General features: G+C 36.7%; 1 protein-coding gene across 1 annotated transcript in view; it reads left to right on the forward strand.

Moving 5' to 3' along the window:
• SAAL1 (serum amyloid A like 1) overlaps positions 1 to 17,991 on the forward strand; it is a 39,866-nt gene extending 21,875 nt beyond the window's left edge. Inside the window, exons 5-12 of the mRNA XM_037840976.1 lie at positions 3,190 to 3,249; positions 3,389 to 3,504; positions 3,844 to 4,024; positions 5,928 to 6,010; positions 6,097 to 6,285; positions 14,342 to 14,535; positions 14,921 to 15,013; positions 15,702 to 17,991. Of these exons, the coding sequence (XP_037696904.1) occupies positions 3,190 to 3,249; positions 3,389 to 3,504; positions 3,844 to 4,024; positions 5,928 to 6,010; positions 6,097 to 6,285; positions 14,342 to 14,535; positions 14,921 to 15,013; positions 15,702 to 15,794 (1,009 nt within the window). The 3' untranslated portion in view covers positions 15,795 to 17,991. The remainder of the gene's footprint in view (positions 1 to 3,189; positions 3,250 to 3,388; positions 3,505 to 3,843; positions 4,025 to 5,927; positions 6,011 to 6,096; positions 6,286 to 14,341; positions 14,536 to 14,920; positions 15,014 to 15,701) is intronic.
• The last annotated feature ends 6,615 nt before the right edge of the window (positions 17,992 to 24,606 follow it).

Here is a 24,606-nt window from a genome sequence, read left to right on the forward strand (position 1 = left end):
TTTGGAAACCATGTATCTGTTAAGAGACTGATACCTTGCACTTATAAAGAAATCCTACCACTCAATGATGATAGTACAAACAGCCCAATTATAGAATTGGCAAAAGGTATGAAAAGACATTTCTCCAAAGAGGAAATACAAATGGCTAAAAAACACATGAAAAAATGTTCATCTTCACTGTTAGGGAGATGCAAATCAAGCCACAGTGTGATATCATCTCACACCAATAAGAATGGCTGCCATTAAACAAACATGAAACTACAAATGCTGCAGAGGATGTGGAGAAATAGGAACTCTTATTCATTGCTGGTGGGACCGTATAATGGAACAGCCACTGCGTAAGATAGTTTGGCGGTTCCTCAGAAAACTAGATATTGAGTTACCCTACATTATAGTAATTTCATTTCTCAGTATTTACCCAAAAGATCTGAAAACTGTGACACAAACAGATATTTGCACACCAGTGTTCATAGCGGCATTGTTCACAATTGCCAAGAGATGGAAACAATCCAAGTGTCCTTCAAAAAAATGAGTGGATAGACAAAATGTGGGATATACATATGATGGAATACTATGCAGCAGTGAGAAAAAATGAGATCGTGAAACATGACAACTTGGATGAAACTTGAAGACATATTGCTGAGTGAAATAAGCCAGACAGAAAAGGAGAGATAATGTATGTTACCACTAATGTGAATTCCATGAAAAATGTAAAATAAATGTCTTATAATGCAGAATATACGGGATCTTGAGATAGACAGAAGTTAGTGAAGGGGGAATGTTCTAGTTTGCTAATGCTGCCTATTTGCAAAACACCAGAGATGGATTGGCTTTTATAAATGGGGGGTTATTTGGTTTCAAAGTTACAGTCTTCAGGCCGTTAAGTGTCCAAGGTAACACATCAGCAATCGGGTACCTTCACTGGAGGATGGCCAACGGCGTCCAGAAAACCTCTGTCAGCTGGGAAGGCACGTGGCTGGCGTCTGCTCCAAAGTTCTGGTTTCAGAATGTCTTTCTCCCAGGATGTTCTTCTCTAGACTGCAGCTCCTCAAAAATGTCACTCTTGGTTGCTCTTGGGATGTTTGTCCTCTCTTAGCTTCTCCGGAGCAAGAGTCTACTTTCAACGACCGTCTTCAAACTGTCTGTCATCTGAAGCTACTCTCTCAGCTCTGGTGTGTTCTTCACAGTGTCCCTCTTGGCTGTAGCAAGCTCGCTCCTTCTGTCTGAGCTTGTATATTGCTCCAGTAAACTAATCAAGGCCCATGCGGAATGGGCAGGGCCACACCTCCATAGAAATTATCCAAGCAGAGTCATCACCCACAGTTGAGTGGGGTGCATCACCATGGAAACACTCAAAGAATTACAATCTAATCAACACTGATATGTCTGCCCACGTAAGATTACATCAAAGATAATGGTGTTTTGGGGGACATAATACATTCATACGGGCGCAGGGAATGATAATCTAATATGTACAGATATGATAATGAGGGTGAACTTAATGGTATGGGAGTGGTCAGGTGTGACTATGGTTCATTAATGGGATTATAAGTATCAGTGATGCTTTAAAGGTGAACATGTTTGTAAATGGTTGTTTAAAGGCATGTAAACCCACAGAGTAGTACCACAAACCTAAATAAGTGTTAGCATGATATACTTACAAGGTATGACACTGCTGCAGAGGGCTAACAACAGAGTGGTATATGGAAAAACTACCCATTATATATTTAAGACTATATGTAATAGGAATATCTTACGAACACCACACTAACACTAGGGATGAATAATGAGCAGCTAATAAGAGCTCTGGGATGTATTATGTTATGATAATTGTTTAAAGTTGAGAGTGATGATGATTGTACAACTAAGTGAAGATAATATAAAAACCTGACAGTTTATCTTGGGATAGAATATATATTACGTGAAATTAGGAACCCACTACTTAATAAATCAAACCCTTGACTTGAGGCTTGCTCTTGTGAAACTTAGGGTTGTAAATGGAAGGTTGAGCCCTCCTATAATTATGATTAAGAGGCACCTCCAGGGAACCTCTTTGTTGCTCAGATGTGGCCTTTCTCTCTCTAAGCCCAATTCAGCAAGTAAATTCATTAACCTCCACCCCATGAGGGACATGACTCCCAGGGGAATGAATCTCCCTAGAGACATGGGACAGGACGCCCAGGAATGAGTCTGGCCCGGCAACAAGGGATTGAAAATGTCTACTTGACCAAAGCGGGGAAAAAAGAAAAGTAACAAGCTGAGGTCACAGTGGCTGAGAGATTCCAGAAATAGAGTCAAGATGCTATCCTGGAGGTTCCTCTTATGCAAGCTCCAGCTAGACATCCCAAATGGCCACAGTAAGCCATGCCCTTAGCAAAAGTAGTTCCCAAATACCTATTTCCCTACCTGAGGTTCTATAAAAGATTCACTCACTAAGTTTTATGTCTGAAACGTGAATCCATTAGAGTGTTCCTTTGCCAGACAAGTCCTAAAACCCAGAGGCAACAACCTGTTTAAGAAAAACAATCAGAAGCAGCCCCCTTCCCCATACGGTTGATATCCCATTTCAGTATGAACAAGTTAGGGTGCTCACTGCCTAGACACCCCTGAAGATGGAGAAAGGAGTTAAGTGAGAGGAAGGGGTAGTAACAAGATAACATTTAACAAAAGTCTATGAATACTGAAACTTTATATAAATACATATGTATATTTAAATGCTGGGGTGTTGGAAAAGCTGGAAGGAGGTAAATGACATGGTGGAGCTGTAACCTATAATGCCCTTTGAAATTTGCTCTATAGATATTTGTTGAATTGTGCTTTGAAAGTCATCACCTTTCTGTATATACCTTATATTGCATAATAAATAAAGAACTCAAACTGTGGAACTGTAATCCATAATAATTTTTGAAATTACCTATGTAACTGCTTGCTGACCTGCACATCAAAAGTTAATGCCTTTCTGTATATATGTTATATTTTGCAATAATGGAAGAAGCTGAAGTTGTGGAACTGTGACCCATGACATTTTTTGAGATTTGTTCTCTAACTACTTATTGAATCATACTTTGAAAGTTATCACTGTTATGTGTATATGTTAAAGTTCACAATAAAAAATACATTAAAAATAAAAATAATTACTTGAAAAGTCTAAAAGCAAGGCATTTTGGGTTAACTTTTTTGTTTTTGTAGACAGGTACTATTGCACTGCTTATATGAGTCAGACCCTCCTACTCTGCTGGAAACAAGCAGGTATGCTTTTTTTCTTTTTATGGGTTCCATACACTCACCCGTAAGTTAATTAATAGTAAATTCTTAAGAAATTTTCATTTACTTGAATTTCCTTTACCATTTTTCAAAGATAGAAATTAAGCACACATATATCATGTAGGTTGTTGCTTACTTGCCTTTCCCAGACAGAAGTGGCCAGTGTCTGGGTTGAAAGGATTAGAGAACATCCGCTTATCTATGATAGCATTTGCTTCATCATATCAAGTTCGACAAATGGTAAGTCACAATGTAATCTGGAAAAAATTTTTAGATCATATTTAATTATTGGGAAATCATGTAACTTTCTGAAACCTACTTTTAAAAAAAAGATTAAGTGCAGGGTGAGAAAGTATTTTGATTCAAGATATAAAATATATTTGTATACTCCCATGACACTGGTAAGTCCACCATTTAAAAATGAAGGAAGACAAGCAAATTTAAACATAGGAGGTCATTTGCCCTTGGAATAAGTAATGCTTTGGCAAGATTTGGCTTTCCTGGGGTTGCTTTAGGAATTTAGATTAACCTGTTTTAACATTTTGTTTCTCAATTTAGTATCTGCTTTATTCTCTGCAGTTGACTTGCTGGTGAAGGTGGGAGAGGTTGTAGACAAGCTCTTTGATTTGGATGAGACGCTCATGTTGGAATGGATTAGAAATGGGGCTGCTCAGCCTGTGGACCAGCCCCAAGAAGATTCTGAAGAGCGACCAGTGTTTAAGATTGTTCCCTGTGTACTTGAAGCTGCCAAGCAAGTACGGTAGGTGAGCCTTACTGTGCATAATATTCAGGGAAGATCCAGTTGTTAGAAGTAAAAGATGTGAAAGACATCTTAGTTTCCTTTAGACAGGATGAATAGGTCACAGCTATCTTTGTTAGGTTTTATTTACCACTACTGTCTATGGTGACAATATATTTGCTGTTGGCAAGAATCATAATGGTTATGGGCAAGAATCATGGTTACAGGTACCCATCTAACTCATTTAACTCTAGGCTATTGTTCAACATGAGTTGTAGTTGCTGTTATAAAATTATCAGTAGTTTTTGTAATTTAAATCAAGGGGAAAAGATTTTCTTGTACTTTGTTTTACATTAAACATTTAACAGCTTCTATAGGGCATCACTTGTTTTCTTGCTCCTTTATATATGCCAGTCTTGGGTTAGAGGCTGACTTTGGGCTCTTATGTCTTGCCAGTAGTGATTACAAGGTCTTGTAGGCTAAGCAACTATTTATTGTTAGTCACCTAGAAAATTAACTGATGGATTGATCTGTTTGATAGTGAATAGTACATTCTTAGCGCATAATAAGTCACAATAAAGTCTATTAGTTTCATGTTCTTTATCCAAGTGAGGATTAAACCTACCATCTTTCCCTCACACCAGCTTCGCTAGTCTTTAGCTCACTAAATGATGCAGTCATTATTCCATTTGGATAATGTGGAAGAAATGAGGAAGCCATTACTCACTTTTGTCTACTCTTTTCCCATGGCTAGTCTAAAACTTGCTCCTGAGTTTTCCTGGAATCCATGCAACCACCAGACTGCTATTGTCTCTCACCTGGACAACTGGAACATTCTCTCATCTAAGCTCCCTGCCTTGCTCCTTCCACGCCTAGAATGCTAGAGCAGTCTTTCCACAGAATACACTATCCTCTCACTTTCATTCTTAAAGCTCTTCAGTTGATTCCTTAGGATAAAGTCCAGGGTTTTTTGTTTTGTTGTGTTTTAAACATGCTTTATAAAGCCCTGCCTAGTGCTCGTCCATCCTTATTCTTGTACTCTGTGTTCCAGCCATATGAAATTTCCTTCGTTCTTCAAATGAACTAAGCTCTCTTGTCTCCAAGTCTTTGAACAGTTTCCCTAATTTAGATACTTCTTCTCCCTTTAGATGTGTAAACATCGTTTCTCTTAAGATATCTTCTCTGATCCTCCAAACTTTATTAGTCTGCTTGCTATGTGGTATCCTGATACCTGTAGTTCCTCCAGTGTAACATTCATATCACATAATTGTAATTCCCCCTTTAGTTATCTTTTCTTTTAGACCATAAATGTCATGAATGCAGGGACACCGTCTCATGTATCTGTTTTCCTAGTCCTAACATATACCTGAAAACGTACATATTTACGGTATCATCTTTCTAATTTGTATGCTGTCTTTGCCCTTGGTTCCTTGATTGAAAAACTAAGGTGGCAAGTTTCTGGGCATCAAACAGTTGGTCACAAGAATTATGCTTGTATGGTTTTAGTGTTCTCAGAGAACTAGGATAATCCTTTAAAGGTTTAAGAACATCATTATTTTTGATACTTGGTGCAGTGGGCCATACATTCCCCTATAGAATTCTCAATTGTTTTTTTGTTTTGATTATTTAAGTAATCCAGCAAGTTTCTGCATTGTTGCTTTTGTGGGACAGGGTCAATGAGAAGTTTTGCTTCTTGTTTTACACGCGCTGATTAATATTTGTTTTTGTTTTTGTTTTTTACTATTTCTGCCCATTAGAATGTAAGTTCTAATGACCAGAGAGATTCTGACCTGTTCCCTGTTTAATCCTCAGCATCTAGGGCAGTGGCTAGTACATAGTAATAAATATTTGTTGAATGAGTGAATGATTTTAATCCTGTAGACGGTAGAGTTATTTATTCAGTGCTCTTGCTTTTTGTATTTAGTTCAGAAAATCCAGAAGGGCTGGATGTTTACATGCACATCTTACAGCTACTTACCACAGTGGATGATGGAATTCAAGCAATTGGTAAGATGTTTATGGGGAAGCACTACAGTTATGCATGCAGTTATTTTCTGCTTTAAATTACTACTTTCTTTGTCATATTTATCAAGTACAGTGTCCTGATGCTGGAAAAGACACTTGGAATTTGCTTTTTGACCTGGTTTGCCATGAATTCTGCCAGTCTAATGATCCACCCATCATACTTCAAGAACAGAAAACAGTGCTAGCCTCTGTTTTTTCAGTGTTATCTGCCATCTTTGTTTCACAAACTGAACAGGAATATCTAAAGGTAGAAAAAGGCAAGTATTGTTTTGGTTCAATAAATTAAGTTCTAGTCTATCAGATTTTAAAGTCTGGACTTGTGTTAGTTATTCATTAGATTCTTTCTCTCATTTTACCTTTTTATGTTTTGTTTTCCTAATTACAAAAATATTGCATACCCAATACAGAAAATTTGTGAAATTTATAAACATCATCAAGGAAACAGTGCTTGTGATCCCATCTTCCAGAGCTATTTATTGTTAGTCACCTAGAAAATTAATTGATGGATTGATCTGCTTAATAATGAGTAGTACATTCTTAGTGCATAATAAGTCACAATAAAGCCTAATAGTTTCATGTTCTTTATCCAAGTGAGGATAAAGATACATATATATTAAGTACTTCTTTTTAGTCAGCCTTTTTCGCTTAGAAATATAAAATGAATATTTTTCTATGTAAATAAATTTCATTCATGGAATGATTTTTATGACTATGAATAAATTCATGATCCATGATTCATCTAGAATTTAATCTGTTATCATCTGGTGAATAACCCATTTTATTGCCACTGATTCAAAATTTCTTCTTTATCATATTCTGAATTTTATATACTTTATTCTGTTCCATTGATCTATTCATGTACTTGCACCCATACTGTTTAATTATTAAAGCTTTATGTTTTAATACCTAGTTGGCTAGTATGCCTTCATTCTAATTTTTCAGAATGTTTTGGACTATTCTTGTTTAGCACTGAATTAGATTGACAGGTTACAAAAACAAAACAAAACAAAATATCCTGGGACTTTTATTGAGATTATATTAAATTTATAGACTATCCAAAACCATGTTATGCTTTTGCATTAGTTCAAGTTTTATTTTGTGTCCCTAAGTAATGTTTTAAGCCTTCGTTTTTATAGATCTTATATATTTCTTACTAGTTTTATTCCTAGATAGTTTATCTTTTGGGTTGCTATTGTCTGTGAGTTGAGTCTTTTCTTCCACTGATTTATTGTTGTTAGTACCTATGAAGATTGTTGATTTCTGCATATTAATTTTTTTATTTTTTTAAAACATTTATTGTGGTAACATACAATATAACATTTCCCATTTTACAATTAGTAGTGTTAACAACATTTATGATACTGTCCTCACATCACTACAACCCATCACACTTTTTTTTTTTACATTTTTTTATTGTGAAATATAATATATATACCAAAAAATGACAACTTTCAAAGTATGATTTAACAAGTAGTTATAGAGCAAGTTTCAAAGAATATTCTGGGTTACAGGCCCACAATTTCAGTTATTTCCTTACTGTGAAATATAACATATACAGAAATGTGATAACATTTGAATACAATTTAACAAGTAGCTATAGAGCAAATTTTAAAGCATGTTATGGGTTACAGTTCCACCATGTCAGTTTTTTCCTTCTAGCTATTCTAGTATGTTAGAAATAAACAAAAAAAAATTATATGAAGATTCAGTATTTGTAATCCTTTGTTAAATCCTATCTTGTCTGTTGCTGTCCCTCTGTCTTGTTTGATCATTTTCTCAATCTTCAGGGATATCTTAGCAGTGACCACCCTAATTTGTTCATGTTAAAAAGGGGTTTTGACATTATGGGGAAGGCGGATGCCTCTAGTTGATGTTCTTAAAGAGAATTTTGCCTCTGGGTTTTGGGACTTGTCTGGCATAGGAACACTTTGGAGGATTTAACTTTCTGAAAAGTAAGCTTAGTGAATGAAACTTTTATAGAGTCTCAGATAGGGACCAAAGTGTTTTGGGGACTACTGTTGACTAGTGTTTTTGACATACTGTGGGCCTTTGGAATATCTAACTGGAGCTTGCATAAGGGAAACTTACAGGATAGCCTCTCGACTCTATTTGAAATCTCTTAGCCACTGAAACCTTATTTTGTTACCTTTCTTTTCCCCCTTTTAGTCAAAAAGGCATTCTCAGTCCCTCAAAGCCAGGGCCAGGCTCATTCCTGGGAGTCGTGTCCCATGTCACCAGGGAGACTCACTACCCTGGGAGTCATGGTCCCACATTGTGGGGAGGATAATGGATTTATTTGCAGAGGTGGGCTTAAAGAGAGAAAGGTTGCATCTAAACAACAAAAGAGGTTTTCTGGAGGTGACTCCCAGGCATAGTTATAGGTAGGCTTAGCCTCCCCTTTAGAACCATAAGTTTCACAAGAGCAACCCTCAAGATTGAGGGCTTGACTTATTAAGTAGGGGGTACTAATTTCATGTGACATGTATTCTATCTAAGATAAACAATTATTGTCTTACGTAATCTTCTCTTAGTTATACAATCATCATCACTCTCAATATTAAAAAATTATCATAACCCAAAAACACCCCAAAGTTCTTATCAGCCCCTAATTATTTATCCTTAATATTAGTGTGGTACTGGTAAGGTATTCCTGTTAAATATAGTCTATTAATATGCAATAGGTGGTTTTTCCAGTATACCATTCTGTTGTTGTATATCATGCAAACAGTTATTTGTGGTGCTAGTCTGTGGGATACATGCCTTTAAACAACCCCTTTCAATCATTTTTGCCTTCAGTGTAGCACTGATACTTATAATCCCATTAATGAATTATCATCACAGAGGTGATGAGTACATATTAGGTAATCATTCCCCCTTCACTGGCCTCTGTCTATCTCTAGTTACCCTATAGTCTACATTATAAGATACTGATTTTACCTTGTCCAGGGAGTTCATATTAATGATAACATATAGTACCTCTCCTTTTGTATCTGACTTATTGCATTCAGCATTATGTCTTCAAGGTTCATCCGTTTTGTCATATTTTTGGACCTTGTTCCTTCTTACTGCTGCATAATATTCCATTGTGTGTATATACCACATTTTGTTTATCCACTCATCTGTTGAAGGACATTTGGATTGTTTTCACCTCTGGCAATTGTGAACAATGCCGCTATGAACACTGGTGTGCAAATGTCTGTTTCACTGCCTTCAGATCTTCTGGGTATATACCTAGAAGTGAAATTGCCAGATCAGAGGGTAATTCAAAACCTCGTTTTTTGAGGAACTGCCAAACTGTCTTTCACAGGGTCTGTATCATTATACAGTCCCATGAGCAAAGAATAAAAGTTCTGATTTCTCCACCTTCTCTGCAGCATTTGTAGTTTCCTGTTTGTTTTATGGCAGCCATTCTTATTGGTGTGAAATATCGCATTATGGTTTTGCTTTGCATTTCCTTAATAGCTAGTGAAGATAAACATCTTTTTATGTGCTTTTTGGCTATTTGTGTTTCCTCTTCAAAAAAATGTCTTTTCATATCTTTTGCCCATTTTATAATTGGGCTGTTTGTTCTTTTGTTGTTGAATTGTAGGATTTCTTTATGTATGCTGGATATCAGTCTCTTATCAGACATATGGTTTCCAAATATTTTCTCCCATTGGGTTGGCTGCCTTTTCACCTTTTTGACACAGTCCTTTGAGGCACAGAAGCTTTTGATTTTTGAGGAGTTCCCATTTATCTATTTTTTCTTTCATTGCTTGTGCTTTGGGTGTAAGATCTAAGAAGCAACCTCCTATTACTAAGTCTTGAAGATGCTTCCCTGTCTTATCTTCTAGGAGTTTCATGGTACTGTCTCTTACATTGAGGTCTTTGATCCACTTTGAGTTAATTTTTGTGTAGGGTGTGAGATAGGGGTTCTTTCATTCTTTTGGATATGGATATCCAGTTCTCCCAGTCCCGTTTGTTGAAAAGACTGTTCTGTACCAGTTCAGTGGATTTGTGAGCCTTGTCAAAAATCAGCTGACCATAGATATATGGGGGTCTATTTCTAAACTCTCAATTTGATTCCATTGATCAGTATGTCTGTCTTTGTGCCAGTACCATGCTGTTTTGACTTCTGTGGCTTTATAGTATGCTTTAAAGTCTGGTAGTGTAAGTCCTCCCACTTCATTCTTCTTTTTTAGAATTTTTTTTTTTTTTTGGCAATTTGAGGATCCTTTCCCTTCCAAATAAATTTGATAACTTGCTTTTCCAAGTCTGCAAAGTAGGGTGTTGGAATTGTGATTGGAATCACATTGAATCTGTAGATCAGTTTGGGTAGAATTGATATCTTAGCGACATTTAACCTTCCTATCCATGAACACAGAATATCTTTCCACCTATTTAGGTCCTCTTTGATTTCTTTTAGTAAAGTTTGGTAATTTACTGTGTATAGGTCTTTTACATCCTTGGTTAAGTTTATTCCTAGGTACTTGGTTTTTTTACTTGCCATTGTGAATGGAATTTTTTTCTTGATTACCTCTTCAGTTAAGTCATTACTAGTGTATAGGAACACTATACACTAATGTTTTGCGCATTAATCTTGTATCCCGCCACTTTGCCAAATTTGTTATTAGCTCAAGTAGCTGTTTTGTCCATTTCTCAGATTTTCCAAATATAAGAACATATCATCTGCAAATAATGACAGTTTTGCTTCTTCTTTTCCCATTTGGATGCCTTTTATTTCTTTGTCTTGCATAATTGCTCTGGCTAGAACTTTAGCACACTATTGAATAATAATGGTGACAGTGGATATCCTTGTCTCATTCCTGATCTTACAGGGAAGGCTTTCAGTCTCTCACCTTTGAGTACTATGCTGGCTCTGGGTTTTTCATATATGCCCTTTGTCATATTGAGGAAGTTTGCCTTCAATTCCTACCTTTTGAAGTGTTTTTATCAAAAAATGATGCTGAATTTTGTCAAATGCTTTTTCAGCATCTATCGGGGTGATCATTTGATTTTTCTCTTTTGATTTGTTAATGATTTAATTGACTGATTTTCTTATGTTGAACCACCCTTGCATGCCTGGAATGAACCCCACTTAGTCGTGGTGTATGATTCTTTTAATATACCTTTGGATTTGATTTGCAAGTATTTTGTTGAAAATTTTTGCATCTGTATTCATTAGGGAGATTGACCTGTAGTTTTCCTTTCTTATAGCATCTTTATTTGGTTTTGGTATTAGAGTGATATTAGCTTCATGAAATGAGTTAGATAGTGTTCCTTTTTCTTCAATTTTTTGAAAACGTTTGAACAGGAATGGTGTCAGTTCTTTTTGGAAAGAACTTTTTGGGAAGTTGGTAAAATTCCCCTGTGGTGCCATATGGCCCTGGGTGTTTATTTGTAGGAAGATTTTTGGTGACTGATTGGATCTCTTTACTTATGTTTCGTTTGTTGAGTTCTTCTATTTCTTTTCAGGTTGTGTAGGTTGTCTAATTGGAAATTATCCAATTCCTTTAAGTTGTCTAGTTTGGTGGCGTACAGTTGCTCATAGCATATCTTCGTATGATTTTTTAAATTTCATTGGGATCCACAGTAATGTCCCTCTCATTTCTAATTTTATTTGGGTTTTCTCTCTTTTTGACTTTGTCAGTGTAGCTAAGGGTTTGTCAGTCTTGTTGATGTTCTCAAAGAACCAACTTTAGGTTTTATTATTCTCTCTATTGTTTTTTTTTTTCTCCTGATCATCTGTTTCTGCTTTAGTCCTTGTTATTTCTTTTCTTCTACTTGCTTTAGGGTTAGTTTGCTGATCCTTCCCTCTCTAGCTTCTTCAGTTATTCAGTTAGGTCTTTGGTTTTAGCTCTTTCTTCCTTTTTAATGTACGCATTTAGGGTTATAAATTTCCCCTCAGCACTGCCTTTGCTGCATCCCATAAGTTTTGATATGTTGTGTTCTCTTTTTCATTTGTCTCTAGATATTTACCTATTTGTCTTGCAGTTTCTTCTTAGACCCACTGATTGTTTTGAAGTGTGTTTAACTTCCTAAATGTTTGTGACTGTTCTGGTTCTTTGGTGGTTGTTGATTTCTAGTTGAATTCCATTATGGTCAAAGAATGTGCTTTGGATAATTTCAGTCTTTTTAAGTTGATTGAGACTTGTTTTGTGCTCCAGCATATGATCCATCCTGGAGAACGTTCCATGAACTCTAGAGAAGAATGTATATCCTGGTAATTTGGGATTTAACATACTCTTCCTATGTCTATTAGGTCTAATTCATTTATCACATTGTTTAGGTTTTCAATTTCCTTATTGGTCCTCTGTCTGGTTCTATATAGAAGAGAGTGGTGTATTGAAGTCTCCCACTATTATTTTAGAAACATCTATTACTCCCTTCAGTTTAGCAATGTTTGTCTCATGTACTTTGAATTCATTGATTAGGTGCGTAAACATTTATGATTGTTATTTCTTCTTGGTGAATTGTCCCTTTCATTAATATTTAGTGTCCTTCTTTTTCTCTTATGACATCTTTGCATTTAGGGTCTATTTTGTCTGACATTAGTATTGATATACCTACTTTCTTTTGGCTGCTGCTTGAGTGGAATATTTTTTAACATCCTTTCACTTGGCAATCTCTTTGTGCCACTGGCTCTAAGATGAGTCTCTTGTAAACAGCAGATCGACAGATGATACTTTTTAATTCATTCTGCCAGTCTTTATCTTTTAATTGGGAAGTTTAATCCATTAAAATTCAAAGTTACTACTGCAAAGACATTCTTAAACCAACCATCTTATCCTTTGGTTTTTATTTGTCAGATTTATTTTTTCCACCTGTCTTTTTTTCCTTTACGTTACTGTTACTAATACTCTTCTATTCTGTTCCCTTCTTCAGATGTCTCTCCTTTCTCTCAGCCGGTAGAATTCCCTTTAGTATTTCTTGCAGGGCAGGTCTCTTCTTAACAAATTCTCTCAGCATTTGTTTGTCTGTGACAATTTTAAACTCTCCATCAATTTTGAAGGAGAGCTTTGCTAGATAAAGAATTCTTGGCTCTTTTTAATTTCCTTGTGTATATAATCTTTCTGTTGAAAATCATATCTAGTGTTTTTATTTGAAATGCTAAGAACACACTTTTCCTGATATTATGGGCCTAGAAACTTTATGTATGATTTTTATGATTGGTGGTGATTGATGTTTTCCCCCTTGCCCTCCCCTAAACCTTGAAAGCCTTGCAGAATTAGGGTTGAGGTGGGAAAAAGAGAATGGAGGCTGGTATAGATTAATGTGATCTCCAGTGGTGGTGACATGGAGTAAAGCATGGGGCCATTAGAATCAAGAGTTGATGATAGCACAAGGAAGAGAGAAAGGAAAAATACACAAGAATCCAAGTTCTAGTGTTTATTGATTTATCAGTTGAGAAAATCTACAGAGGCCAGCTGAATTTCCCTGGTTGCTAATTTTTTTTAAATGTAATTTCCATTTACTATAAATGATTTATGTTTGGAAAGAAGTTAGATTTTTGAAAAATCTGAATACTTGATTTCGGTACTATAGAAAACTTTTTTTTTCCTGGATTCATAATTTGTAATTATCAAGCATAAATAGTAAGGTTAGAATTGGTGATTAAATCAGTGTGAGGTATCTTTTAGCATGTTCATGCTATAATATATATTTTGAATCTGAGCTTTAGTTTTATGTTTATTATAGACTAATTAAAATGACCATTCAGTCTTTTAAGAAATCATACTGAATGTTTTTGCGTGTAACTTAATAAAGCATAACATTTAAAAGTTTTGTTTAAGATTTTTATGAAGTGTAAAATCCAAATTATTTTTTTTAACATGGGCTCCAAGACCCTTGCATGGTAGGACGTGTGCCTAACTCTACTTTCATCTTGTGCCACTTCTTCCTTGCTCGCTAGACGTGTTCTTCAGACCTTTCATGACATTTCCTGTTTGGAGTTTTGGCCCTTGGCCCTTGGCCTGAAATAGTTTCCTTGGCTCTTTGCATTGCTGACTGCTTTTTATCCTTTAGTTCTCTATTCACTGTCACTTTTTCAGAGAGCTCCCCCTGTCTGGCTGCTTTGGTATATTCTTTTTATTTCCTTCATAGCACTTACTGCAATCTGAAATGATCTGTTTTATTTGTTTATGTATTGAAAAATATAAAAATGTAAACTTTCTGAAGGCTGAGGTATTGACAATCTTGTTTTTACCACTGTGTCTGTAGTGCCTAAAACACAGTTCCTAGCACCAAAAATTATTCATTACCTATTTGTTGAATGAATACGTGAATGAATGAATGAAAACCAATTCTGTACCTCTTGATTTGTTTGTACACTAGATCTTCCTCTAATTGACAGCCTAGTTCGTGTCTTAAAAAATATGGAACATTGTCAGAAGAAACCAGAGAACTCGGTAGAGTCTAATATGGAAGAAACTAAAACGTCTGACTTAACTGAAGATGATTTCCACTTGAAAATCTTAAAAGATATTTCATGTGAATTCCTTTCTAATATTTTTCAGGCACTAACAAAGGTAGGAAAGAAGTATTGATGGTTTCTTCGGCAAAAGGAGCTGTGGAGTGCTTAATGCTCCAAACTTTATTATTATTATATATTTTTTTAAATGTAAAAGTAGTATATTATAACTATATTACATAACTTTGGGGAAATAGAGAAAGGAAAAATTCATCAGCCATAATTTTATGATCTTAAGCCAGCAACTGATGTGATTTGGTATAATTTCCTTCAGATATTTATGTGTGCATTGTTTTACATACTCCTAATCCAATATATACAATTTTTATAGACTGTTCTTTTCAGTTAACTTATCATAAGCACTTTTCCTAACTCTAGATCAATTCACCAGATAAAGCTTTAGAAATTTTCTTTTGTTGGGATTAAATCTTTTTGTGTTTTAGGAAACCATGTCTCTGGGACTAAAGGAGGGCCATTTAAGCAAACAAAAGTGTATATGTGCATTTCGAAACCTTCTGCCTCTGTATAACCCTGTGGTGAGTATGAATAAATGTGTAGGTAGCTAACTTCAGAGGATTGCTAAATAAAATGCTTTATCTTTGAGGCCATTGTCAGAGAAGATAGTGATTATCATTCATGTGATGTGATACCTTTGTTGGATAGATCATTCTGCTGGATAATTCACAGGTCTGGCCTGAGTAACAATTCTAACTTGAACAGAAAGGAATCAGCCCTGAATTTATAATATTCCTTTCGGTCCTGAAGTTATCAGAATTTATATAAAGCAAAGGTAAGATTCTTATACAGGAATCAACAATAGGTTTTTGTGGTTCTTCAAATGATAATACATTTGTTTCCATTAAAGGCAATTTCAAGCTAGAAACTTTTTAGGCAAATGAAGTTGAAGTACAGATGTGGGAGTGAGGGGATATGTAAGCAAGGAGAATTATAATAAAACTCCAGTAATGGACCCTGAAGGGGAAGTAATGGCAGGATAGATTCTAGCTTAAGAGTGAAATAGAATGGTAAGGGATAATCACTTGATAATGTTTCAGAGGTGTATCCAGAAAGTACTGTTATTGTCATCTGCAGATCTGTCAACACTTTCTTTTTTGGTTGGACTATGTAGCTACCTCTGTGGAGCATTTTTACAGTCAGCAATCAATATCTTAAACTACCCTCTCCTTCACTGACATTTATTTGGTTCTTTTCTTTGGCTCACAGGTGGAAGATTTTCTTAAAATCCTACATGAAGTTGATAAGAGCCTTGCTGATGACCTGGAGAAAAGCTTCCCAAGTCTGAAAGCTCGGACTTAAAAACTGAATTGGGATTTCCTCTGCCTAAGAAATAAACTTTATTTTCTACACCAATGGTTGAAATTGACATAGAGGAAATATTAGATAAAGCCTATATTAGACAATCACTGTCTGATACTGCATTCATGCCCTTCATCTTCCCCCAGCCTTATCTCACTTATTTGGCATTGGAATTTCAGATCTCTGTCACTTTTCCATAGAAACATAAACCACCACCACCTCCTCTTTTTTGTGCTGGTTGTGTGTTATTTATCATCCTCAGGTGAAGAAAACAAAAGTACAAGTTTGTCGTTGAGGTTCTTGTTGGGATATTTGAGGGGTTGATGAGGATTTCTTCCCAACTCTTAATTCTGATTTTTATGTGAGAATGTTTTGTGTTTTTATCTGTTACAAATACAGGCAGCTGCACTAACAGAAAACCCTGCAGCTCAGAGCTTCCATGTCTCTTAAGCAATGAGCAGTCCAGGGATGGGCAGTCCAGGCCTCCTAAGGTGGCTCCTTTCACCTCTCCATGTCATCTGTGTGTAGACCTCTGTGTTCCTGCATATTGTCTTGTGGTGAAGGGGACTATACCCTTTCTGGACCTTTCATGCACATTCAGGGAGGAAAAAGGAGAAAGTGGCATAGGGGCTTTCTCCGAGCAAGGCTTTGCCTTTTTGTTTGGGAAGGATAGCCCTCCTGGCCAGATCCATGTTGTGTGGCTATCCCTCATTGCAAGTATTTGAAATCAAGTACTTTTTTCTGTCTAGTCTCTATAGAAAAGAAGAGAAAGAGAGAAGGATGGTATGAATGGCTTTTGGTGTTTGCCATAATATGGGAACATATCTTAGCCATTTTGGATTGTTGTGTTGATTCCACACCAGATTGTTAGTAATAGCTCAGAAGCATTGTTTTCTGTTAGTTTAGCTTTGTTATGTTTTAATTTTTTTTCAATATTGTACATATGAAGATAGAAAATGCTAGCATTTTGATAAAAGTGTATTAACAAAGTTTTCTATTTTTAGCATAATTCTAGTGGTTGAATTTCAGAAAATTATTTGCTGTAGTGAATGTAGGTTTCTTGAATTAAGATTGAGGAAGTTGAATAACTTTTGATAGCTTTGAAATTGTGCTATACATGATTTTTTTCCTCTCATACTTTATCACTCTTTATAGTGCTTCCTAATGAAACATATTAACTAGGGTTAATTAACCAAATACACTTGCATGATTTCAGTTACTATAATTGGAACTTTCAATACGATTTTAAGAAAATGCCAGTTATGAATAGCACAGCCAGCTTTTTAAACATCACTTGTAGAACAGCCTCTTCCCAATTTATTTCAGGCCCTTTTTGGCTTTGGAGCATTGGTGTTGCCTCACACTTTTTTCCTTGAGTGACTTTTGCCAATTAAGCACAGGAATACCTTTATTGATAACAAGTTATACAGTTTTCCAGTTCGAAGGTAGTTTTATAGTTGAAATGTCACTGCTGAAAAGAATTGAACTATAAAATTAAAATCTTACAGTTGAAATCCTAATTGGTAGGTTTACTTTGTGTGTATTTTCATGTCTTCGGCACTGACCTAATTGTAGACTGAATGTGCGACTGTATTTAACATGAGATTTCAAAAGGCACCAATGAAATCACTCTCCTGCTTGCTAGCTGATGCTAAAATTTCCTTTCTTGTTATTCCTTTAAGTTTGAAGTTGTTAAGATGCAGATAATCCTATAAGAGTAATACTTAAAGTTACTCAGTGCATGAGAATTTCACTTTTTTTTTTTTTCTCCTGAGAGCATGATTTAAAAGGGAGAGCACAAGGACCTTGGAATCTGAGGGAGGGAATACTACTCAGAGGGGAAGTTAGAGGGAGAGAAGGGGCACATCATGGGAAAGCTATAGGTGTCCAAGGTACTTGTCTGCTTCACATTACGCCTCCAACCTGCTCTGTTTATTTTATTTCTTGCTGTTGTAATATTGTGAGGTGGTATGTATTTTCATATTATTTTGATATGTTTGGAAACTTCTTATATCTACAAATTATAATACATAGTTTTTTTAAAAAAGTAAATGTGAGTAAAGTTAAAACTTGTTTTAATGCTATATGATCTGAAGAATTTGCAGAAAAACACAAAACCTTTATGCTTGACTCAATTACAGTGATATTTTGAAATCGTGCTTTCTCCAAAAAAATAAATACAAAATTTGTAATTACATGTACAAATGAAATTGAAAATCATTCTTTTTTTGTGTGGGGGAAGAATTACAAGAGGAACTTGGGTTAGTATTTGTTATATGTGTCATGCTATTTCTAATTAACTTTGAATTTAATTTTTGAACTGTCTAAACCACTTAGAAGAGAAATCATCCTTCTGCTGCCTTTCTTTTCTTTTTTTAAAGATATTTTATCCCGTTTCAGTTGTAACTAAACCATTTTCTTGGCTGATCCATCTTTCTAGATCAGAAGGCTTCTTTCCACATTATCTTTAACATTTCCTATGCCTTCACTTTGAATCACTTACCCTGACTCATGTAGGTGGAAAAAGGAAGTTTAAAAGCTACCTCTCACCATATATACTTGTGGGGTTTGTTGTTTTTGTGAGACGTGTGCAGAGACCATAGGCATTAAGAACCAACCTCTGTTTGGGGTTCAGAAGATAACACCATTTTCTCTTCTGCAGGACTGGGGTATAGTAATGCTGTGCCCAGTACTAGATGTAAATTAAGTAAATTGAAGAGAAATACTGGTGTTATAGGTTGCCTTAATGGATGTTTTAAGGCTAACCTTTTTTTGTTGTGTTGTTGTTTTTTTTTGTTTAAGAAAAAGGTCCATGTTAATTTAGGACTGAACTGAGTATTCTATTTAAGCGTATGTTCTCTCTTATCACTTTGCAATTTCAATCTCCTTTCTTCTAGTAGAAGTTTTAAGAAAGGGAAAATAGGTTAACACCCCTCTTGAATTAATCCGTATATATTTTTTGGCTCCCAGTGTGAGATATATATATAAAATCCAAGAACCATTATTAAAAGTCATGTATTTCTAGTGAAATGATATGATATCTTGGATTTGCTTCAGAATAGTCCAAGGTGAAGGGAAGTAAGTAAGTTAAGTTAAAGGCGATGAAATAAGATTGGCCATGACTTGACTATTTTGTCCTTTCTGCATTTGCCATGAGGAATGCTAGTGACTATTATCCAGACAGGAAACTGTCAAATATATTTACTACCATAGTGGGATACTTTTACTAAGAAAAGTCCTTATTGGTGATCTTTATTGATCCTTAATGTTGTATTTTGTTTGTCCCTTAGAGGAGTACTAAGGGAAGGAAGCAGAATCATAGAATTTCAGAGATAGAGAGATTCTTAAAGATCACCTATGTCCAGTGCTTACTCTTTGGGCCAGTTGAACCTACCAGAACCTGAGTCAGTGTAGTCCTAAGGGCCAGGCAAGATTTAAAGCATCAACCAAAGGAAACCAGGTGAGGCTGGAAGCAGGAGGACATGTGGTAGCTGCTGCTAGCCTTCCACTCTCACCTGACAGTATTTGTTCATCAGTCTGACTACTCTGTATCTCTGTCTAGAATGCAGTCTTTTTGTCTTATAATGTAATTTAAGTAATTTGCATTGTCAAGTTTGCTTAAATCCAATTTGCATAGCCCAGGGAACATCTAATATAAAAGGTAAAGAACCTCTGGGTTTCTTCAAAGTCAAAGATTTTGGAATATTAAGCACTCCTTTCATCCTGATTATAGTGCCCACATGACTGCACATTCTTAACAGCTGTATTGTGCCTGGAAGTCCATGCCTGCAAACTTACATAGCTCAGCAGCGTCACAGACTGGGCCATTCTGATTTTACTCTTAATTATCTGGAATTCCTCAGGGCCCTGACAAGGAACACAATTCTGGGAAAGGGCCATGTCCCCCTGGACCCAGCCCTGGAGGAGAGGGGATCTGGACTGAAGGAGGTGGCATCTAGAGTTAGAGATGGGGTCTGCTGCTTTGAATCCCCTTAGCACCTGGCTTCATCAGTTCAAAGTTTCTGCTGTGGTACAACTTCAGCTTGTATGTGGACCATCAAGGCCATGCAGCCTCTCAATTTTGAGATTGTGTTCTTCCTGCTTAATCATTTCCCTTGGTATTCTTACTTCAAATTTATGAGAGAGGGATTGTTGACTAGTTAGCAGTTAGTCTTTCCACGTCTGGCAGTTGTAGGTCACTGACCAGCCTGTGGGTTGGCTACTTTGGGCCAAGTGTGCACCCCTAATTCATTCAGCTAAAGCTGAAATTAAAATGAATGTAATGAAAAAATTACCTAAAGGCACAGAAGACTGTAGTGGACACCAGGCTCAGACACCAGGTAGAAATGGTCAGTATTTATTGATGGCTTTCTATATGCCAAGCACTCTGAAGATCTTGACTTTCTTTATCTTATTTAATCCTGCAGTAATCCCGTAAAATAATTATTACCATTTTTTCAGATGGGGAAATGATTCGTAGTGGTTAAATAACTTGCCCAAAGCTACACAGGTAGTAAGGAGCTGACCCAGAATTTAAACCCAGACCTGCCTGACTCTAAAGCATGCCGCCTAAACAGTATGTTATACTGCATCCTAAAGGTAGCTATGGACTAGATTGTAAAGGACCTTTTTTTTTTTTTTTCACTTCAAAATTTTTTAGAGTGGATATAGGTTTATTAAGAGTTTTATATATCATGTGGTCTAGAAACCTGGAATATCTGCCTACCCATGCTCCCTTTTCTGAGAATTTCTCTGAACTACCTACATTCTGCTTACAGCATATGGATGAAAAAGAGATTGATTCCTGATCCAAGCCGGGCACATCAGGCTGACTCAGGAGCATTGGAAGCTGAAGATTGCTGAAGCTTGCAAGGCTTAGGGCACTGTTTGGGTTTGGGGGTGGTCAGTCATAATTATTATTAAGTGTTTACCACGTGCCAGGCAGTGTTCTGGCACATGGTAAACACAGTGAGTAAAACAGACAAAATCTGCATCCCATCAGTATCGCAATGGACAAAGCAGACAAGAATCTTGCCCTAACAGAGCTTGCATTCTAGAGGGTCATATATAAGGAACAGAGGAAGAAATTGGTTGCACCCCCAGCAGAGGTTTATGTGATCTGTAGCATATTGGATCATTGTTCTCAATTCTTTACCTCACTGTATCTCTGCCCTTGCCGTGGCTTCGTGGTGGATGGAGTATGCTTTCCTGTCCCTTGACTTTGAGCTTGGCCAAGTCACTTGCTTTGACCAATTGGATGTTAGTAGAGCTGATGTAAGCAGGGTATTTCAGTGTGCGTAGTGCTCCTGCCGTTCACAATGAGAAGAGCATGCCCTTGGTAGCCCTTGGTCTAAGGAGGATGGGAGACCTGCAACAAACTTGAACCTAGCCTGGAGCCTGGACTCGAGCCTGACTACAACCTGCAGCCCTGTGAGCAAGAAATAAATGCTTGATATTTTGAGTCATTAGATTTTTAGGTGGTTTGTTATACAACATTATTGAAGCTATAGCTTACAGAAACAGCCCAAGAGATGGGAAGCTGCCTTAGTGTGCAGCTGCTTTCCAGCTTCATGACTCTTACGGGTCCCAGCAATAATTTCTGCTTTTGGGGTCTGTTGAGATATCTCTTTGTCCCTATAATTTCACTTATAATACATTCCACTGGAGACATAGTAGTTTGCATTTGCATCCTTCATTGAGATAGAAAGTGTTTTCAGGAATGGAGTTACAAGTGACAGACCAAGGAGGCAGGGTAGTGAAGGTTTCCCAATTGTGGATGGGATATAAGCTGTCCATTATGGAATGTTTACTGCATGTGTGCTCTTGAGCTGTAAACCATATGCCTCTTGGGGCTGAGGACGATGGTCTTATATAAAATGTGGTGGGAAAGACAATCTCCAGGCATTGCTCATCACCATGCTAGGAGTTCAGCCTTGACCTTGAAGGTAGTGAAGCTGTTTACAGATATGTAGCTTAAAGTGTTACGGTCACACTGGTAGCCTTATGAAGGAGGAGAGGATTGAAATGGAGATTTAGACAACAATCAATAGGATTTGGTGGTTGCTTGGAGGCAAGGGTGAGTGAGAAATCTAGGATGATATCCAGACTCCTGACTAGGGTGACTGAGTGGATGATGGCATCATTCACTGTGATAGGGAAGTAGCCCTGGAGGAGGGGCAGGTATGGGGATAAGTGAAAAATGTGTTCAACTTTGAACTTGTTAAGCTTTGAATACCTGCTGGACATCCAAGTGGAGATGTCCAGTGTCCACATGGATTTGAAACTGGTGAGATTGAGCTAGAGATACAGATTTTGGACAAAGACCCAAAGAGAACAAACATTTTAAAGCACTAACAATGTTCACAAGAGAAATAGGGGTTGGAGCTGGAGATACTGGACTAAATTGGGAGAGATTTATAGCCTATAGGTGCCTGAGTTCACAAGGAAACAGTATAGTGAGAAGCTGGTTCTCACTTTGAAAGTGACTGCTCTACCCTGGGCTCAGAAACAACAGCTCTGTGTGGTGGATTGGCTTTGGGCTCTTAAAATTACCAACCTAAACAGTAAGGCTTTCCTATAGGGGCCTTACATTTTACACCCATGTTTGAGCAGGTGTGACAAAGTGGAATGCACATTTTTAAAAAGATATCACACATTGTAAATGTAGTAGGATTTTGATTTGCTGAAATGCACAGGCTATTGAACAGAAGAAGATCATGTATTAATGGTGAAAAGAAAAAGAAAAACCATTGCTCAAGGGTCAATATGAACTTTATTAAGTCACTTGGCTTTTCTGAGCATCTTTGTCTATAAAATTGACAGTGATATTTAATTCTACCTACCTTACAGAATTATTGTAAGTGTTAAATGAGATCATATAAAAGTATTTCAAAATTGTAAAGATCTATAGATATCTAACATATTAAGCTTTGAAACACTAATATTTTGTTCCAGGGAAATCTATCCTCAGGGACCTCACCAAGTTGATTTTTGATGTTAGTTAAAAGGAAGTGACTGCTAGAGATAAACTAAGTGAAGATGTACCATACTCAATATTTTATTGCAAATCTGATTGGTACTAGAACATCAAGGGCTCTTTAGCCGAGGTCTTACTGTATATTTGGTGCCTCTAAATAACTTTCTATGTGAAATGATTTTAATTTAAACACCAGCTTCCTGTGTCTCACTGCTAAGGCTACAGTATATATTTATAAAAACTTTTCTGTTCACCAGGACACTTTGTTAATTACATACTGAGCTTGTATCAATATTGGGCTTGTTGGCCTGTAGGCTATTTAGAAGTTGAAACCTTACCAGACCATCTGCCAAGCCCTGCGTTGGAAGTGCTTTTCTCTATTACTGTAATGAAATCACTAAAATCATTTCCTGTTCCCAGTCCTTGTTCATATCTTCTATCTACTGTCAATAAGAGATTATTAAAATACTCAGGAAAGTCCACAGATCCCCTTCTTCCACAGTGTAGCACATCGCTTTGTGTTTTAGTGTTGGAAATAATAAATTGTCAATGACGTCAAGCCTATTGTAATAAAAAGCCTGCTTATTAAACTCCCTTTCTCCAGCTGTTTTTCCTTTGACATCATGATTTCTGTTCATAATAACTTTTATGGGTTTTCCCCCTTACCATTCAGGGTTTATATGATTGCATGAGAAACTGAAAAGTATTGGAAACACTCCTTTCCCAGAAGTGACACCTGCTTGGACCCAATGTACATGTAGATTCCCAACAACAGGTAGTGGGAAGAAAGAAGAGGCTATCTGTTCTTTGGGGGGGGGTTTGACTTCCAGGAAGGAGTACGTGTGGAAAGCACAGTAGGTGAGTGGATGAGAGATGTCAGTCACAGTCCACAATTCAAGAAAACATGCTGTGGCTTTCTTATAAGTCTCCCAGCTAACATAGGGCCATGGAGTTTTGTTTTGTGGTACCCATATCATTTGACGTTGGCATCTCTGGAAATTCAGTCTTCCTTTAGAAGGATGGGGGCATTTGTAAATCCATGAGTGTGCTTTCTTCCAAATGCAACTGCTGTTGGGCTTTTTCTACTTGTATCCAGGAATAAGCATTTACCTGGGCAATCAGTAAGCATTTTTCCTGGAAGAAATGCTTTACATCCTTTAACCCACCCCTCCTTCACAGAGAGGTCTGTACTCTATCATAGTTAAAAGAAAAAAAAAAATCTGTTGTTATTATGGGCTCTGGAATGGAGTCCCTAAATTAAATCCCCTAATTTCTTTTGATGTTTGTCTTAGATTTGCACAAACCACATACCTGTCCTATTTGTCCTAAATGACCTTTATTTATTTTTTTTAATCTTCATTTTATTGAGATATATTCACTTACCACGCAGTCATAAAAAACAAATTGCACATTCGATTGTTCACAGTACCATTACATGGTTGTACATTCATCACCTAAATCAATCCCTGACACCTTCATTAGCACACACACAAAAATAATAAGAATAATAATTAAAGTGAAAAAGAGCAATTGAAGTAAAAAAGAACACTGGGTACCTTTGTCTGTTTGTTTGTTTGTTTCCTTCCCCTATTTTTCTACTCATCCATCCATAAACCAGACAAAGTGGAGTGTGGTCCTTACGGCTTTCCCAATCCCATTGTCACCCCTCATAAGCTACATTTTTATACAGTTGTCTTCGAGATTCATGGGTTCTGGGTTGTAGTTTGATAGTTTCAGGTATCCACCACCAGCTACCCCAATTCTTTAGAACCTAAAAAGGGTTGTCTAAATTGTGCGTAAGAGTGCCCACCAGAGTGACCTCTCGGCTCCTTTTGG

Source organism: Choloepus didactylus, chromosome 6, assembly GCF_015220235.1.
Source record: "Choloepus didactylus isolate mChoDid1 chromosome 6, mChoDid1.pri, whole genome shotgun sequence".
In the NCBI taxonomy this organism is placed as follows: Eukaryota; Metazoa; Chordata; class Mammalia; order Pilosa; family Megalonychidae; genus Choloepus; species Choloepus didactylus.